General features: G+C 40.0%; 1 protein-coding gene across 1 annotated transcript in view; it reads left to right on the plus strand.

Moving 5' to 3' along the window:
* Nucleotides 1-20,650, plus strand: part of LOC122791800 (low-density lipoprotein receptor-related protein 2-like) — a 1,119,352-nt gene that overhangs the window by 434,419 nt on the left and 664,283 nt on the right. The window contains exon 11 of the mRNA XM_044059752.1: nucleotides 9,786-10,007. Coding sequence (XP_043915687.1) covers nucleotides 9,786-10,007 — 222 coding nt within the window. The remainder of the gene's footprint in view (nucleotides 1-9,785; nucleotides 10,008-20,650) is intronic.

A 20,650-nucleotide genomic window follows, 5' to 3' on the forward strand; every position in this document is an offset into this window, starting at 1 on the left:
GAGCTTTGGTAGAGTGGCAGTATTGAAGCATATCTTTTGTTTCAGGGTGTTGGAGTATGAGCTAGTAGTCAAGGACTATAGTGGAGGTGATGGAGTTTAACCCAGTTTAGAGCTTGCCCTTCTACCCTTAAACTTGAAGGGGAGATTTGCAGCGAAGTGAGCCATTTTATTGCAACATTGTTCCAGCTTTATATGTCAAAGCTTGAAAGCTAGAGTGGGGAGGCATACGGTAGGGTAGGCCGTGATGTTGATGGGTTTTTAGTGTTTGGAAATGGTCAAATTCTGTGGTGCCCTCTTAAAGTTGCGTATTGCAGATCTGTTCAATTGGGTTTAATGAAGTGATTTGAGATTTGCTTTAGTAGAATGCTTTAGGGGTTTAAAGATTTTTGGGGTTAAGTAGTTTAGCCAGGATTCTTGAGTATTTCTTAAAGGTTAGAGGCTGTGCAGATGTGTAGTCATTTGCATGTTGTAAAAGTGTACTTGGAAGCACTGCAGATCACTTATGTTAAACAGGGTTTAAGTATGGAACATAGTAGCACTCCAATAATGGGTAGAAATAGTATTCTTGCTGACATTTGACAAGGAATCTTGTTGGCTGTTAAAACAGAGGAAGGAGGGTTTTAGCAATTTCTGTTAATGGTGCCAGCAAAGTAAAGTAGGGTAGTAGTGGTGCTATGGTTGTGGAGAAAAACATGGGAGTGTTTGGTTAGGTATTGCAGTAATTGGGAATAGATATTTTTTTTCTATTAGACAATGGCGACTATAACAATTGGTCTCATGTTATAGTAGTCAGCAGAGGTCATCGTTTATGAAGTATGTATACTGCCTTCCAAATGACTGAGTTGAGAATTGAATTATTTTAGTATTTATATTGGGTGTGGGAGCTTCAGCTGCAATTTTTAGAAATTTAGGAAGATTGTCTGTAGCAGAGCTTTGTATGTTTTTAGTTTTAGGAGGTATTTTTTACGATAGAAGTAGGTTGGATTGAGAAGTGGGCTCCCATGGGGTTCTGTGGTTGGAGGGAATTGTCTTGCTGGTGAAGTAGTCTTTAAGTGAGACTGCAGCTTAAAGGCAGTGTTTGTTGGCAACTGATGGGGAAGAAAGTGGGTTGTTCATGTTGGCCTGTATTCAGTAGATTTTGGACCAATGACCAGAATTTTTAGGATTATTTTGGTATGTCCATTAAAAGTTCAAGTAGTGGATATTTGTCATCTTGTAGTGTTCAGTTTTTTGTCTAGTGTAGAATATTTCCTGGGATTTGGTGGCATGCCATGCTTGCCAGGCCTTTTCTCAAAGCATCATTTGTCTACAATTTTGTTGGATTAAGTAACTCTCATGATGAAGTATGTTCCTTCAGTATATTGGTAAAGGTTTTGTTAAATTTGAGGGTGGCTTCTTAAAGATTTTTAATATTCTAGTCGTATTGTTTGAATGGGTAGATGTGGTTTACATTAAAATTGGATAGATTATGCACATTTTGTATGCATTGATTTACTGAATTGCATACAAGCCTGTAAGCAGAAAACTGGACAGGTGGTCACTTAAGTCGTCAGTGTGCCATAGTTTGATATTGCTGGGATCAAATAGGCAAAACGTAAAACACCCAAGTTTGCTAACTGCTGCATCTAGGAAACCCACAGTATGGTTAGTGCAACAAAATGTTCTTTTGATAAATACTATTTGCTGTTATCGGCTAAACAAATTCCTAACACTGAAGGTGTGACACTTTCAATGTGAGATTTAAGGAACATGGATTTAAGACCCAGAATGTGTTTGGTATGCTTGAGATCTGATTTTGCCATAGAGAAACAGTCCCCATACTTATAATTTCATTGCAGCTACTTGGGATTACACACACTTTGAAGTGTGGTTTAATTTGCAGGTATTTACTTTATCGACTTCATAATTTGCAAACGTTTGTGGTACGATAGCGCAAGTCTGAACTTTGAAATTACTGAAAATATTTGGTCTGTTCTGGTTGGTGTAAGATATGAATATGCAAAGTTGGAGCCAAACTGAGAATATTAATGCAGTTTGAGGCCTTTCTGTAATAGTATGTGTTAATACATTTAAAACCTTGTACTAAAACATGGCCTTTTCTTTAGCAGCACATTTACCATTAGTCTAGCTCTTTGTTCCCATTTAAACTGTAGAGTATAGATGCTCGAATATTAAACTGATCTGTCCATTGATGACTGTCCAGTCGCTTTGTTTTCCATTGAAAACCAAAGGCTGAAGGAACTCATGTGGGGTAGGTGGCCTTTGAATCTTCCCACTCAGACATGCCTAAGCAGTCATGAACTCAAAGTTGAAGCCTTCTGAAAATTCTAAGAGCCAGATCTGTTACAATGCTTGACAAGCCCTTAGCCTGCCCAGTTTTAGTTGCTCCTGCTGTTGACCTTGCTTGAGGTAGATAAGGCACAGCATAGTCACTTCTTGCATGAAGATAAACTGAGGGCATTCCTGCATAATGCTAGGAGTTTAAGCAAGAAACTGCACTCCTTGGAAGCAGTCTTCACTATGGAAGATGCTAATGTCTGACATGGTTCAAAAGCATGGAAAGCACCACAGCCATGCAGGGCTGCAATACTTTTCATATGCTCAGACCACAAACAGCATGAAAAGAACCAAAGGTGGTTTATCTATCTTTAAAGATAAGTAACACCTAGAGACTGGTCAAACAGAATGACTATCATGAGCTACTCCATGTCCAGTTAGCTATAGGAAAAGCCCCCTTCCGCATGGCTAGCTGTAGGTCCCCATCATAAAACAGGAAAAGCATCCTTGGAAATACTGGAGTCACTTGCCATACAGCCCCACACCTTGTTCGTGGGTGATGATTATCCTACCATCAACTTGGAAATGTACCTGACAACAAATGTACAGGCTGAGGTTCTTGGACTTTCAGCACAAATGCTCACAGCTAGCCAGCACAGAAGAGGTTCAAATGTCCTGAACATAGTACTCCTTAAAATGGGAGAGCATTGCAACCCCCAAGATGTTCTCCCTGATAAGATTGGGCCATAAATCAGTCTAGTTTGCTGTAATTATAAGACCAGATGCCACACCAGGCTGAAATGCTTGAGTTTTTTTGAGCCAGATGGCCTAAGTGATGTACAAAGCTTCAAAAGCCCCCTCAACACTGAACATAGTCTTCCTATGCAGAGGTGTACACCAATGCTCTGTATAACAGTTAAGCAGTTGTATAGAATTGGCTGTATCTGACTGCATTAAAACCTTGTCTTGCTGGAAAAAAAACAAGCCACCTTGGTGCACCCCTAGTTAAATGGGCTGTACAGCAAGTGAAAGAAACTAATGCCCAAGAAGACGGACTCTCAGCAAGAGTCCATCCCTCCCTAGCTTAAACAAATTGGAGGTGGTTCTCCAAAGCTAATTGTAAAGCTAAGAATAATCACAAGGCATTCTCTAACTACATCCAGAATCTAAAAGGGAATACCCAGCTATGCACTGAATTGGTTGTGGATGGCACCACCCATACTCTACTGGAGACAATAGCCAACCTGCTAGCTGACTGATTTGGAGCAAGCTCCTCACCCTGTCCCCATCAATCCATCCCTCAAAGTATGTCTGCCACCATTCCTTAGCCTATTTTCTCAAGAGGCAGTAGTCTACTCTAAGGCCAAAGGCATGGCATCAGTGGGACCAGACAATATCCCAGATTGCTTTTTACAACTTGACATGACCTAGCCTGAGAATTGGCTATGTTCTGGCAGAATGGAGGACAGCAACAGTAATCCCTCTGCACAGTGGGACTACCTACCGACTCTAGGAATTGTAGGCCCATAAGCTTGACTAGCCTAGTCTGCAAGGCCATGGAAAGAATCATTATGGACCTTGCCAAGGGCATGGGTAATCTCCCAACTCTGGACCCAACCTAGTTCATTTGTTAAATGTAGATTGCCTGTTAAACATGGATGAATTGGTCACCAAGGCCTTGGACAAGTGTATAATGCTTATCTTGACCTAGACGAGGCATTTGAGACATATACCCACACTTGGGTATTAGACTTCCCAATTGGGAATTAACCCCCACATTACCAGATGGGTATCCAACTGGCTTACCACCAGGACCCTGTCAAACTGGGTGAATTCACTTCTAGCAAAAGACCAATCACCAGTGGTGTACTACATTGTTCTATGCTGGGCCCGTTAATGTTTGGAATGTTTCTCAAGTCCAAGCAAACTTCAACAGCCTGTAGCCAACCAAGTTCGCTGATCTCAAATTGGGGGCAGTAGAGTACCCAAACAATGTTAGTATATTGTAGACAGGGCTAATCCAGATGAATGGTGCCAGTGCAAAAAATTCCTTTTGGGAAAGCAGACATCCCTGTTAATTTACATTAGACAGCACTCCCCAACGTGTAGACCCAGTGGTATGTATCTGGGTACCAATGGTGACAGCAAACTTAATTTTGATTACCATGTATCCACAGAAGTGAAATCACTCCTGTATGGCATATTCTATAAAGGCATTGCATCTAGCTGTAAGGATGTTACAATTCCTTTATACTGTTATCAGAGCAAGAGTACAATGCTTTTTTCACATGTACCTTGCCAGACACCTGCAGCAATTGGAAAGACCACATAGGTTTCTCAAATTGCAGGGTACACCAGTCTTGCACAGAGACTGAAAGCCCTGTCACTGTATTTAGTCTCCTACAGGTTGCTAAGGGATGTCTTGTGCCCGTCTTACAGGGCAGTTTCTTACCAGACCCTGATGGAAATGCTACAAATTTGTAAAACTACAGGAGGGTCACTCGCTCCAGGGATCTTAACTCAGCCTCTGACCTGAACATATCATGCTGGTGAGATGCATTTCCAAGAGACTGCCACTTCCATTAAACAAGCTTCCAATTCATTATGAAAGAGCCCTTCCCTGTCCCTCTTCAAATGCAGCCAAGATCAATGGATGGGTGACTATAAATTCACTCCTGGGTTTGGTGCCCATGTACCTCTTGGACAGAAGACAATAGACCCTTACCTCATCCAACTTCACTCAGCCAATAATTGTGTAACTTGGGGACAAATATGGCTAGGCTAGTAAGGGCTGTAGTGCTGTTTGCTTACTGACTTCCTATTACAGGGCTGCTAGTTTCCCAGTGATGGGGGGGACCAAAGGCTATACTTAATCATGGTCTGAGGAAGTTCCTGGTAGCAATATTGAGGTATGTCAGGGGTCAACCTCCCAGATGTATATCCACTGATGCTTCCCAAGAAGCATACAGCTAAACATGCTTCTACTACCCGTGGGAGGACACTAAGTGGCATGACCTCTCCCAGGGGCTTTAAGGTGATTTCTGTAAAGCTGCCTTGGTTCCTTTTACTTCGAGATTATTCCCCAGATCCATTCTCCAATAGGTTTTGAGTCATAGGATGAGAATACCCTGTCTCTTGTTTTTCCTGTAGAGATTTACTGGAGGCAGTTATAAAAATGATCCATTTTCAATGGGAGGGAAGAAAGTGTTTGTGGAAAGGTTTTGATTTGTACATGGGCATTACCAAACCACCTGCAATATCTTGTGATGTTTATAGGATAGCTTTGTCGCAACTTGCTTAAATGCAGAGTCCCAACCTCTAGCACTTGACAATCCATTAGAGCCAGCAGGAATATCCAGAAGTGGACAACACAACTGCTTCCATGCATCAATTTACCTAATGACACTGCCAATAGGGCTGTGGATAAATCTTGTGTACACTGCGGTTAGCATTGTTGCCACACAGCAAGAGGCTATCTGGTTCAATTCTTGGGTGGAGTGCCTTCTGTGCAGAGTCTGCATGTCCTCTCTGTGGTCAAAGGAATCAAGACGTGCAGGTAGGTTCATGCACGTGTGGGTGTGCCTTTGAAGGTTGGGTGCCGGGCTGGCAACTTGACACTAAAAATTCACTGCCAATCCTTGGACCGGAGTTCTGATGTGGTGCCCCCTAACCGGGAAAAGCCAAGACAGTTTTACACTTCTAGTACATGTTTGTGTGCCATTAACTGTTAAGCCCATATTTAGGCATCTTCTGTGTGCCATGAATAAACTAGTTAAACATGCCTGAATTGGACAAAGTTGTCTTTTGCCACTCAATAGCCAACACTTTTGAAGTTGGTAGAGTCTATAGCTGTAGCTACTTGGGTATGTTAAGTGGGTAATCTGTTAGGGGTTACAGTTCTTGCCTGAAGATGCCAGATTGGGATTACTCTCTGGATAGAAGTCAGCTGCTGAAATCTTATTGTAGTGAAGAATTAAAATTATGCACGCTATTTAGCAGAAAATTTTCCCATGTCTGACCATCCACAGCTGAACCATTTTTTCAAAAGGGCTAGAAATTGCATCAAAATGGTAAATTGTTAAAAATCCAAATCTGACTTGAGTACTTAAGGGTACCTTTCCATACAAATCAGCCAGTTCAGTTTGTGACCATCTGCCTCAGCCTATCCCTCTTTCAAGAAAGCTCTTATATTGTGGAGACTTGCAACTTCAGGTCATTGGTTCCCCAACATCAAGGGAGGCTTAAAACTAAACTGACTTCTACCAGCCCCTTCTAGTATGCCACAACTTACCTCAAACCAAGAATACCTGGTTTTAGCCATTCAAGATTTGTTCCATTAGGAAAATATGCAACTGGTTATAGCAGAGTTAAATATACCAAACATCTTGAAATAGTGAGCAGGCTGCATACTGTCAGCTCACAGAAGTAGACTGTTTAGAAAATGTTTCGTTTTGGCAGGGGTGCCAGTTTTTGGTTTCTTAGAAGCAATAATAGAATCTGAAGCAGAGAACTTAATCTTCAAGGGAAGTAGTTTTTTGGTAAAACTTTTACAATAACTATACATTGGATAGATCATGGTTACAGTATTGCCGACTTGTGAGACTGTATGTCTGGCCAGTTTACAAAAGCTTGGGCATCTTCCTGTCTCTGTACAAATGACTTCTGTACAAGATTGTGCTGGTACCTAAAAGATGCATGGGTGTAACATTCCTGCTTTCTTGCCCTGGGAAAAGTGCCAAGACTCCATGGGAATAAACTCTGGCACAAGAACCAAGAATGGAAAGGTACAGGAATGTCTGCCATGAAATATGCAGGAGTATGCATATGTTACAGCAGTGATCTATCTGAACATTATAAATTCTACACAACTGTATAGTTCATTAAATCACTGCAGTACTGATTTTATAATAGCTGTTGGGCAGAAAGGGGAGAGGTTTGAGGGAAATAGTCCCATAGCCTTTGGAAGATGGTTCTAGCAAAACCTGTTTTGACCCCAGGAAAAGCATCTGTTTTGTAACCTTTGGTAAAAATATGAAATGTCAGTCATAGCTGCATCAAAGATAGTGTGAATCAATATGCTTGAAAAAAAGCTATTGATTTGGTAGACCGATCTTTGAAAGACTTGCTATGGAAGGAATAGCAAAAAGAAAAAATCAGTCTACAAATTGGGTTTAGAAGCTGGAAGACCCATATTTTTTCCTTTGAAGGAAATGAGAAATTGGTAATCCTGTTAGCTTTTTTTTTTTTTTTTTTTTGAGTATTCTGAAAATGCAGGTGAATGGATTTAAGTTTCAATAACTTTAGGCATAAAATGGTTAATCTAGGGGTTACTAAGAGTATGAAAGGGGAGTACACGTGAAAGCTTTTAACCCAGAAATTTAGATGTTACTGATACAAACTGGTGTTTTCCAAGTACAGAATTTTATCTAAGTTGTGTATTCAGAGAAGTTGTTCTCTTTTCAAGCAAAGAAGAGAAATGGATTTTCCAGAGAGGCTGATATGGAGGATGCCTTTAAGAAACTGACAACATAACATGAAAGTGGAGATCAATTGACTGGTATAAACGTCTGAATGCACCTTTATAGGGGCATGCTAGGCCTGAGTTGGGCAGATCCACATCAGAGGAAAAGGGGATCCCCAGTTAAAGTATCCTGTTCTATTATGGCACTATATGGAGAGAGCTTCTAGTTTATAAACCTGCAACCAGAAAGTCTTTTTACCTGTAGTATACCCTTGGTGTAAAGGTTATTGAAAAGGCCAGATAGTGAAGTTCATTGCCTTAGTTGTGGATGAGTGAATCTTGTTTTGTTGGATGAGACCCCTTTCTGGGGGGTAACTTGTAGTAATTACCCTTGGCTAAGTGAAAAAGTGAGAACTAAGAGTTTGGACCAAAAGGGAGTCTGAATCAATATTTTCAGATCGTCCTTTTGAAGTTTCTGAAGGATATTTGGAATGAGGAAAGGGAATGGAAACTGAAAAAATGCTTTCACAGAAAGGCATCTGTCTTCCAAACTTGCATGGAGCTCTGGTGCAATACACAGGTTAAGAATGGAGACAGATATCTGAGGAGGTCCCAGTGATGCATAATCTGAAGGAAGTCTTCAGTTTAGCATCCATTTGGTAGGGTTTCCCTCTGATCTGCACAGGTAATCTATTGAATTCAGTTCTGAGATGTACACCTTGAGACTGATATTGCAATGTCCCAAATCTGCTTCCAGAGGACCACCACCATTTTGTTTTTGCAAACAGCATGCCCCCCTCAGAGCAGATCATTTGTCAGCAAATGTTTTAAGTACCATTTTCCTGTAACACCCTCATCTTGGTAGCTAGATTATGGTTCCTGCTGTAAAGGACTTCATATTTTCATTCACTACATCTTGGTTTGTTACAACTAAACTTGTTTCTAATGTAGTTAAGCTGATTAGGCTGTATATGTTGGCTTTTGACACCTGTAAGTGTACATCACTTGGTGATTTGCACAGTAAAAATGTAACTTGCTACCATGGTATGTGATGCATGTAGCGCCACAGTTTTCACCCCATTGACAAATTTTGATTTCGAAAAGTGTGCTTCTTAAAATCTTGAGGATACTGCTGCTCTGGAGCGAAGTTCATCACCATCAATATTAAAGTGCAGCTGTTATCTATGGATGGGAAACTATTTCCACCAGGGCTGCCCCATTACTAATGGACAGCTCCTAAATGCTTCATCCCTTGCAGGAGTCCACTTGAGTTGTATAAGGTATGATTCCAGTTATTCTCATAAAGGGTAATATCGACCCTGGTATCAGTAAGGCCAGTTTAACCAAATGGAATAGCTCAGTTCAAGCACAAGGGAAACTGGCTAGGCTTAAAATGGCCTGCAAGGGTCTGCTAGCCTAGTACTAGACTATGAACCTTGTAAGTTTTAACATCAGTGACTTGAGGAAGACTGTGCCCATAATGTAGTTAGACATATCCTCTCACATGCCCAGATTCACATCCAGTATAGTATATGGATGCGCATCAGCATATTCCTTGTCACCAAGGGATGCACTAAATTTATTTGGGGCTGTGATTAGTTTTATGAAGCTTTATTAAAAACTGCTCTAAGAAAACAAAGCAATAAGTACATTATGGCACTTAACTCACTAAGTGGTGCAATGTAATCAAGAACCTGAGCAAATTGCTTTAATCTGACCTGGGTAATTATAAAAGTTGTCTTGCTGCTTTAATCACTTTCCATATGTTTAATTTGGATTTTACTCAAACTTGTCACCTTTAACCCTTGGCTGGAAAGTGTGCACTCTGAACATATGAAATGTATGGGCTTTTGCTGAAATTTTTATGACCAGTGTATTTCACTTTGCCTCAAGTTTTCTGACTACTCTGAAACCTAGTCCCTTTATAGGCTTCAATTGAAAGTGGTTTGAGTGTTTGAACTACATACTGTTCAGTTAGCAGTATATCGTACATGTGCTTGAAATGACCATATGACTGCTTGTAAAGATGTAGCTTTTTTTATTCCAGATCTGAAGTTGCTTTATGCAAGTCGAAACAATATCTCACTGTTAACATTTGGAGCTATGGGGACCACAGTAGAAAAATCTCTTGTGCTGGAAACTGAAGAAAACATCACTTCTGTTGAAAGTGACTGGAAAAGGAGTCTCATTTACTGGACTGACCAGAGAGGACACCTTAATCGTGCTTTTCATGGAAAGTTTGTAGAAAAGATTCAAACTCCGGCTCTAGGTGAGTGGAATATTACATTAGCATAATGTTATCACCTAATAGTGGTGCACTGCCTTTTTGTGGGGAGGGCCACTACACAAATTCTTAATGGATCTGCAGGCCACCTCAAAATGTAAGTCGTGAGTTAATAGGTACAGGTGACGGTCATTTTTACTTAAGACGGCAGTCATGAAATTGCCTGTTTTCTACATCAACTTTGCATTTAACTTTATTCTGGCTTGCAGCCATGACTTGATACAAACTCTTGCAGAAAGTTACTACTGTTTACAGATGAGACTTGAACAAAGAATAGTTAGTTCCGCAGCTAAAATTAGAGGTGTGCAACTGCAGTCAATTAGGTAAGTAAGCATGTGCTGGAAAGTGTGCGTGACTGGAGTAAAGCATAGTATTTTTTCACTTTTTTAAAAATATTTTTGGTTTACTCTTGGGGCCAGATGGTGTTGGGTCAAGGGCCAGATGTGCACCACTGACCTAATACATGGACTTCTCTAGTGTAATACTAGAAAATGCAAGTATTGTGCACTGGAGACTAAACATTAAGGGGATGGCTTGAGGCTTGTTTCTCTACCCTGGCTGTCCTTCCTCGAGTACTGTCCTGCTTCGGAATGGGACATACCAGTCTTGCACTTGCATTACTTGCACTTATAAGTACCACATGCTGAAACTGGCAAGCCAGCAGTTATTGCATAAAGTGTTAAATCAAAATGTTCCAACACATTTAGAGGAATTCTCCGCCCTTTTTGAGGGAGTCAGACTTGTATTTCTTAATGCTGGAGAATTGCTTCCTAAAATTAAATCTTCCTGTTACCAATTGAATCTGTCATGTGTAGCTGTTATAGTAGCCTTGTATCCCTTGGTTATTACAAGACCTTTAAGAATCCTTCCCAGACGGGCACTATCCTTTGTAATGGTTTTCTTAATATTACGACTGCACTGATTTGAGTGGGGGGCTACCATAACTTGCAAATGTACCTACTCACATCTGGTGGAGGAAGTTCTTTATTCCAGTGGGAGGATAGCTGATATGGTGGGTTTTATATTTCCCTGGTGGTGAGGAGGAAAATAGCCACATGTAGTTTAGCTGGTTAAGTTTTGGTGACTCCTTTTTGCAAGACACACCTGAAAAGGTTTTACCAAATCACATGCCATAGTGAGGGCTATTGCTGCTCTGAGTTTTTATACCTTACATAAGACTGTGGTATATATCTTTGCAGCTTTTCAGTGGGGGGTCGGTATCTGCCATACAGGTGTTCAGGTAGGCTGTAAGTATCTAAAACACAGTTCTAGCATTAACTGCACCAGCTTGTCTGAAAGAGTCTCATTTATTGGAATAAGCAATATATGGAAAGTAAAGCTAAATACTGATTGCCCAAGTAACTAGTAAATTAGCTTGCAACTTCAGTACAGATATGGGAATCCTCATTTGGAAAGGCACTGATGTCTTGTAGAGAAACTGTTTTACAGCGTGTGAAGAAGCTAGTGGATTTTCCCAGGTATCTCACTAGGAGTGAGATTTTCAGTCTGTTCATTGCTAGTCTTTCACTTATAAAGCTGAACTTTTACATACTGGCTAACCACACAAGAGCTTACAACTTAGACTTTCAGCTATCAGCTGATGTGTGGTGACTAGGTAATGCCACATTGTGCATTGGGCAGTAGACTCAGTGTAGATGGGCTTGAAGGAAACTTGCACTGCATAAAATTGTTACTAAAGGTTAAAGGTCGCTGCATAAGTAAGCAACCCTGATCTAGATGCTGGGGTCTGCAGAGCTTTTGGAATATTGTCTTTTTTCCATACCATGCAACTGTAATTAGCTTTTTAACTGTTGGCAGTTTGAGCTGGAAAAGGTGCAATATGGCATAAAACATTGTGGTAAAATCCTATGTGCTCTTGACTAAAAGCAACAGATGTAGGCACTTTGGAGCATTAGGTTACTCTTTGCATTACTCAATTATGCCAAACTATAGTGGTGGGGTCGGGCCTAGGTAGTTAGAAACTTTGGGCTAATGACATGGGAACCTTAAATCAGTTGCTATTTCTAAATGCTTCATTGCTTCATTTAGTAACCTAGTACCTGAGCATAGTAAATTCATCCGTAAATGTAAATGCAGTTCAATATATTCATATATATATATATGTACTTAAATGGGAAGAGTTTTTCCTAAGGTTCAAATATTCACTGAAACAAGCTACTACTCAGATGTCATCTGTAGGGGCAATGTTAACAGGAAATTTTGCTCCACTATTTACAGGAAACCCACTTATTCAGGCTAGATCAGGTTATCAAGCTTAGTTAAGCGAAGATGGTGTCTAATGGTGAGCTGGTTAAATTATGCAAAATGTGCATTGAGAGAAAATACCCCCATTGACTTGGTCTACTAAAAATCATGCACATGTCCCCTTTTAAAAGCAAGAGCCACTAGGCGGCAGATTTTTTTTAAAACTGAGGTCATAATCTAATTTTCCATGAATGTGAAATATTAAGACTATTGAAACACCAGGATACATATGCTAACAATAGGTCTAACAGCCACCTTGTATCCAAGAGGCAACAGAGAAAGCAAAGCTAATCAATACAAAAAAAAGCACCAAAGATTTGAAAAATGCAGGCAGAGCCATCTGGTTATTTACAATTTTACAATGTAAAACGGGGGGGGGGGGATTAGTAACAGGAGTTAAAGAAAAAGAAACTGAAGTTATGGATTACTTGTGAAGTGAAGGATTTAGTGTAGAAAATACAAACCTGGTAATGTCACGACATGATAGAATGAGTCTCCAAATTTAGGAGGAACAGGTTGAATGAGAAGCATCTCTAGTTGCCATAGGAACATCACTGGAGCCTTCAATAAGAAACCAGTACAAAAGTTTATTTGGAGTTGTACACTAAGGGAAGGAGCAGGAAATGGTGGCAACTCTGCAGTCAGTGTGGAGTAATAGGCCAGTGAGTTCCCATATGAAAGAGCAGCAAATGAAAGGATGTAGCTGAAGACGGTGTCACAGGAAGATATCCTGGAATTTTCTGTAGAATGCCTGCAGGAATTGGGGGGGGGGGACACATTGCAGAGATGAATATGCCCTCAGTTTAAGAAGAATTAAGGGAATAGTTGCTTAATTTTAAGAGGTGGATAGACATATTGATGGAAGTTTACAGAGGCAATAAGACCCAACATTTTACAAATCTGTTATAAACGAACAGTAATCAAGACGTGTAAACTTGTGTAATGTAAATAGAATATATTGCTGTCCAGCTAAATTAATGTGAAGATTAATGTGCCACATAAATACAGGGCAATAAGGGAAAGAAATCAAATGCCATCAAGGAAGTATCGAGTAGAGAACTATATAGAAGGGGGAATAGATCAAAAATACTTAAACGTAATAAAAGCAATGGGCAATATTAGAACAGGCCAGAATCTATTGTGCGGTATTGTAAATAAAATAAACATTAGCACAGGTAGATAAATATAAAGAAAAAGTACAAAATAAGCAAGTCCATACCCAACCCCTTTTCCCATTTTGCACATAGGGTCAGGGTGTTACTTCAGTGACAACCATCTCGAGACAAGGTTTACACCACTGAGTGGCTAGCCCTGCCATGGTACTTCATCCATACTACTCACTCCTGCACACACCTGTGGCCAATCCACCTACTGCATGTCCTTAGAATGTGGGAGGAACCAGAGCGCCCAGAGGAAACACTCATGACCACAGGGAGGACATGCAATCGCCGCACAGAAGGCACCACAGAATTGGGGAAACAAAGCAGAATGAATATTAACTCCTCCAAAAAGACATTTTGGAGAAATATGAAGACCTCGTGGACCATTAAGATGCTGACTGGGTGGAAGTAAAAAAATGGCAAGTCCAAATCTACAGGATATGAAATGGGACAAAGTAACTGCCAGAAAAAACTAAAACAAAATTAAAAGCTCCTAATTGGAAAACACAAGGTCCAGATGCAGTACTTTAACTTGCTAAAAGTATTAACATCTTTATGCAATTTAGCCCTGAGAAAGAACTACTTGTATGCACACCCCAGACACCAACCTGGTTAACAAGAAAATAGTACTAAAGAGTGAACCTGCAAGCTGGTCTAAACTCTAGACCAATAACTTTTCTTCCAATGTATAAACTCTGTACTAGAATAGATTCTGACAGATCGTGGTCATTTAGGAGAAAATTCAATAATGGCAGTAGAACAAAAGGGTAACTATCATTTGTTTAGTCGTAATGGCGAATAGTAAAAAGGAAGAATCCTAAGTATGGAATGGATAGATTACAAAAAAGCATTCAACAGCATCCCCCATGTTCATGGATAAAGGAGTACTTATGAAACCTGCTACATTGATAGATTACATTATTGACCATGAAACTGCTGCAAACCACTTTACAGCTAAGCCATGATAAAGGACAAATTATCCCAGGGATAGAAATTCAGAGGGATATTCCAGGGTTGACTATCACTGTTGCTCTTTTGTCTGGGCCTTAATGAATTAAGCTTTCTACTTTACAGATTGGGTTATGGTTACAATCTGGCTCCCAGAAAAGTGTAAAGACTTCTCATTTCTTTGTGGATGACTTTAAAAACTGTGTAGTAGAACAGGAGCTGAACTGAAAGCACGATTGAAACAGGTCAAAACTTAATGTCATTTGGTCTTAAATGTGCAAAATCAACATTTAAAGCAGGAAAGCTGCATCGTTGTCTGGTACGGGAATGTGATTATAAAGGCATTTCAGCAGGAGGGTAAGTATTTGGCAACTGAAGGATCAACAAAACATGAACAAAACTCCATAAAGAATATTAAGACTAAAATTAATCCTGAAAACAGCCCCAACATCTAGCAACAAAGTCCAAACTATAAAACAATTTGCTTCACCTGTTTTAACTTGCAGTTCTGGTGTGATTGGCCCTAGAAGGTATTGGACCAGTTGGATAGGAAAACAAGAAATGCTTAAATGATTTATAAAAATCAATTTATACCAAGATTATACAATGGATAAAATATACACACCCCCTGTTAAAATGCCAGGGTTTTGTAATATAAAAAGAGACCGCAATAAATTCAAAAACTTTCCCACCTTTAATTTGACGTATAACCTCTGCAGTTCAATTGAAAAACAAATCATTCTGTTAAGGGAAAAATATAAAAAAATAAGCTGGTTGCATAAATGTGCACACCATTAAACTCTTACTTGAACACCTTTTGATTTTAATTGCATCATTCAGTCTCTGGTAGGAATCTATTAGCATGGCACATCTTGACTTAGCAATATTTGCCCACTCTTCCTTGCAAAAGCACTCCAAAGCTGTCTGATTGCAATGGCATCTCTTGTGCACAGTCCTTCACATCACCCCACAAATTCTCTATAGGATTTAGGTCTGGGCTCTGGCTAGGCCATTCCAAAACTAATTTTCTTCTGGTGAAGTCATTCTTTGGATGTATGCTTGGGGTCATTGTGTTGAAAAGTGAAATTCCTCTTCAGCTTTTTAGCAGACGCCTGAAGGTTTTGGACCAAAAGTGACTTGTATTTGGAACAGTTGGATTCCCTCCACCTTGACTTAAGCCCCAGTTCAGCTGAAGAAAAGCACCCCCAAAGCATGATGCCACCACCATGCTTCATCGTGGGGATGGTGTTCTGGTGATGCAAAGTGTTTTTGCAAGAAAAGTACCTTTTGGAATTGTGGCCAAAAAGTTTAACCTTGGTCTCATCAGACTTTTCCACATGCTTTTGGGAGACATGTATTTCGCAAATTTAAGTGGGGCCTGGATCTTCTAGTTAAAGCTTCAGTCGTGCAACCCTACCCCATAGTCCAGACGTGGCGAATATGGGAGATTGTTCATTTAGTACACAACCAGTACTTGCCAGGAATTCCTGCAGCTCCTTCAGTGTTGCTGTAGGTTTCTTGGCAGCCTCTCTGACCAGTTTTTCTCCAATTTTGGAGGGACGTCCAGTTTGCAATGTCACTGTCCCATATTTTCCCCACTTTTTGATGACTCTTCACTGTGTTCCATGTTATATCCAGTGCTGTGGAAAATTATTTTTCTACCCTTCTCCTGATACCTTTCAACAATGACATCCTTTTGATGCTTTGTAAGGTCTCTGCAATCCTTAGCTTTTGCTGTAGCAGGCAACTGAGTAAATGTCAGGAAAATCTACTAGGACATCTGAACTTTATTTGGGGTTAATCAGTCTCTAGTTGTTGGCAGGTGTACCAAAGAAGACAATGCTGTAAATCAAAAGGTGCTTCAAAGTATTTAAGGGTGTGTGCACACGTATTTAAGGGTGTGCACACTTATGCAACCAGCGTATTGTCCATTTTTTATTATTTATATTCCCCTAACAGATTTGTTTTCATTGAATTTTACAGGCTATAGGTAACATTTAAGGTGGCAAATTTTTAAATGACTTGTAGTCTCATTTCACAAAAACCTGCCATTTTAACGGGTGTGTACAGTTATGTCCACTGTATATTCCTCCCTCAGGTATGACCACCTCAAAATTGATTACATTTATAGATCTGCAGTAGTAGGATTGCATAAATGTCTGCTGACATCCGATCCCAACAATGATAGATTTGTTCATCTTTCAAAACTAAGATGGCTTCACTGCTCAGATTAGCAGAAGCCTATAAGATGTGAAGTGGGAATGGAAACCAAACCAGTAATAGCAACTGAATGTGCCAAAAAATGTAAAAAGGATCAGGTGAGAAGGCAAAATCTGAAACCAGGTCTAAGTGGGTAATATAGTTGCAAGTGCAAAAAATTCCTGGAACAATCTCGTGTCAGATGGGATCTGATGCAGGAATGGTTGGTGAATTTAAACCCAAAGATGAAAGGTTAATATTGGCCCAGGATAGTGAACTAAATGTTTACAAAGTCTAGTGATCATGTGAGAGAAATGGATAAATGCAGGTTCTGTAAAAAAAAAAAAAAAAAAAAAAAAAAACTAGAAACTGTTGCACATTTTGTTGGGTGTGATGCACAAATGGCAGAAGGCCTGTATACTGAAAGGCATAATGTGGCAAGGCTGTTGCATTGCGGGATTGTGCAAACATTAAAATACTGAAGTAGCTGAGAGCATTAGCATCCATGAACCACCAAGCTTGAGTGTTTGTTGCATGGGATCACCCATTACCAACAGTTAAAAAAAATAGATGCGAGAACCAGATGTAGTAGTCCATGAGAAGACGAGTAGCATTGATCATTGAAATTCCTATACCCAGTAATTAGTGTCTTGCATAGTCAAAAATACCATGATTTTGCAGCCAGAAATGAGGGCAATGTGGAAGGATACCCAGGTAGTTCCAATAGTAGGAGCAATGGGTCTCAAAAAATGTAGTTTGGGTATGCTACCAATGTATGCACCTCTGCATGAATTGCAGGAGTCAATTCTGGGCACATTGCAGGTACGAAGAGCACTTTTGGCTAACAAAGGATTGAAATATTGATTTCATGAACTTTGATTTGAGAATGGGGGTCTGTTCCTGACAGCATTGGAAACCCAAAAGACGTGCAGAAATTAAACCAAAAGGCAATGATAAAAAGGTTTGAGAATTGCAATGAGATTATGGCACCAATAAAGGGAAAATATGGGGCACGTAAGAACGGTAAATCCATTAAAGACAATATATGACGGTAAATGAGCATGACTGGGACTCTTAAGATCCCCAGGAACTTGTTCTTGTGAAAGTGCAGGGACAGTGTATTTAGCCAGCTGCCTGTCTTGTGATACATTTTGTGGACAAAACAGATGCAGCTGTGGCAAAGAATTTATTAACCTACATATGATAAAAGGATGAACTTCCTTTACAAACATTCCACCCAGTGTGTAATTTCAAAAAAATTCTCTAATAAACAAATATGCAAAGCTCGAGTGGGCAATTGGGAGGCCACTAACTTGAGGGGAACTGTTGGCAATTGCTCTTAAATGCAGCTAATTTACCAGTATTGAGAGCACATTTCAATTATCAGTAGTCTTGGGAGTAATGCATAATTGGTTGTGTAAGCATTTATATATAATGTAATTGGTTGTGTTTTATGAAGATGGTGGTTTAGTTTTAGGGGGTGAGGGAGATTGAGGAAAGGCGGTAGAACAGGGCAAGTTGTAGAAAGGAACATCTTGCTGATCTGGATGCATTTGTACAGGAAACAGTGGGTGTTACTACTACTAGTAATATATTGGCTGAGGGCAGTGAGATGAGGGTTGTGGTTTATCTAAGGGTATGTCTTGAGGGTCTGACAGTGGGTGGACATCAAAGCAAATGTATTGGGTGGCCTGGCTGGGGTGGAGTAAAGTGAGACCTCCCACTTTATTGGGAGTTAGTCAAGGCCTCTTTCTAGTTGTGAGCTCTGAAATGGTAAGTATAAGTACACATGCAGAGAAATGGGAGCTTTGAGAAAAGGCAATGTTAAGAACTGACAAAGTGCATGTTCCTTCATGTTTGTGGTAGGTTAGCCCAACAGAAATGTACCCAATGAGATTGAAGTGTTTTGAAAGGAAGTTGAACAGCCACGCAGATACCTCCTGCCTTCACATTGTTATGAAAGAAAACTGTGTAAGACACTAAGCACAGTTGGCTGGATAAGTGGGAAATGCACCTTGTTTGGCCCTTTAGGGGATATTACTCTGGTAATCACAATCGAACATGTGAAGTGTGGCCCAAATGTATCTGCTTGAACTGGGAACCAGCCAAAGGAAGCAAGATTGCCTTGGGGAAAAGGCCATGAATGTTAAGACTGCATGGACTCCACGCAGTGAATTTGCTATGCCATGATCTAGCACAGATATCCAAGCACAGGGCATTGGTCAGGTTAGTAGAAGTTCAAAATAGGCCATTGCCAATTGACACGAAATAAACTCCAGTTGGTTTCATGAGTAATTGCTCTTTGTTTTAGCTGAAGTTAACATAACTAGGGATCTTTTGGCTAAGAGGTTGATCCCTTTTATTAGGGAGATTGTGTACCAGTTTCTGGTTTGTTTTATAGAACATTCTGAAAATGTTTGCTGAGCAGGTGTTGACTTCATTTTGGTACCTCTTACAGGCAGTTTGCTTTCTAGAAATGTAAGGCTAGCTTCAGTAGTGCCACACATTGCCTTGTTTTACCCTTTATTCTGTAGCCTGTTGGTTTTTGAATATGCATGGAGTTAACGGATGGAACCTATAGTAACGTGTTCATTATGGCCACAACCTCTGAATAGTCCTCAAAAGTGTGCAGTAGAGTGCACGTGCCATTAATGGGCTCTGCCTAGCATGGTGATTTTAGCCATGAAATTTAAGTTTAAATTTTTGTAGGTCACTTGCCCTTTTGGTTTATCAATATGTACCTTTGACAGATGTGCCATGTGGGAGGCTTTGTGGCCTGGGCAGATTCACCATTCTCGAAAGTCAACCTAATACTGTGCTTTTGCTTGCTTTCTAAGTTATGTTCCTTTTGATGTCACTTCAATGAAATGTGGTCCTAAAATGTGCTGTGGGTATCCTAAATCCTTGAGTTTTCTAGCTGATCTTTGTGGTCCACTTCCCCTGAACTGCTAAATCTCCTTACCATTTCTAATGGCAAGTGCTATTACAATACTACATCAGAAGCAGCTTATCCAGTTATTGAAAGAAGCTTCAGTGTTTCTGTGCTGCTGATGTTGCCAGGTGTCCTAGGATGGATGCAGATTTGTCCTAGTGTCTGATACCATGGTGTGGTGCTCATGGCTAATTTTTTTACAATGTGCAATTTATAAAGATTAGCTGGGATAGGAAGTATATTTCTCAATCCAGGTCACAGAAGAGTAAGCAGCCCCCCAAAAGCATAGTTAATAAACTCCCTTAAAGCACAACAGCATAGCATAGACTTCTCACAGAAGTGAGATCCCTTTTCCATTCATTGCAGATTACATCATTGCCTTGCACTTGATATACTTGGTTTCTTTATTATGAAAATGTTTTTGCCATAATTTGACTCCCTCATTTTAAAAGCTTGAGCATTCTGGCACAAACTTGCTCCTGCATGTTTTGATAGCATATCAACTCATGCAAGTCCAGCCAATCTGGTCTGTCATCCTAGTGAACAGTACATCTTACAACTCCATTTGGTACTGGTTGCATAAAGCCATTCTGTGTATATGGTCTTTTTAGGATTTGTACCATTTCATTACTCTAATATTGTATAAAAGTTTGGTACTTCACAGGAAAATGCAGAACCCATTTCATGGATGCATGCATTGAACTACTGTCGGACGTTTTGTAACAGACTGCACTCTTAATTAGATCAGGTAATCTTCACAGAATAGCACAAAATGCCAGTTTTGATTAATTTTGTGAAGATGCTGTTAAGCTGTAATGACTAGACAGCTTGTCTTGGAATGCTTATTCCTGCTTAACACATTTTTCTATTGTAGCTGTGTGTTTTCCTTGGTAGATTTACATAGATTGCTGTAGATAAAACAGCTTTTGGCACTAAATGGACCAGTCTGAAAATAGGCATGACAAAGGCAAGGCAATGTCACTACTAGTGAACAAACCATTAATCCATCTGATGCAGTTGGTTAGTCTGACAGTAACTGAATTAACTGCTGCTTAGTGTCAAAGAAAGAGTGCAGTTTCTGACTCTAGAGAAACGTAGCCCCTGTATACAGAATTTCATAGGTT

The sequence above is a fragment of the Protopterus annectens genome, chromosome 17.part0 (assembly GCF_019279795.1).
Source record: "Protopterus annectens isolate FY-2018-M chromosome 17.part0, PAN1.0, whole genome shotgun sequence".
Classification (NCBI taxonomy): domain Eukaryota; kingdom Metazoa; phylum Chordata; order Ceratodontiformes; family Protopteridae; genus Protopterus; species Protopterus annectens.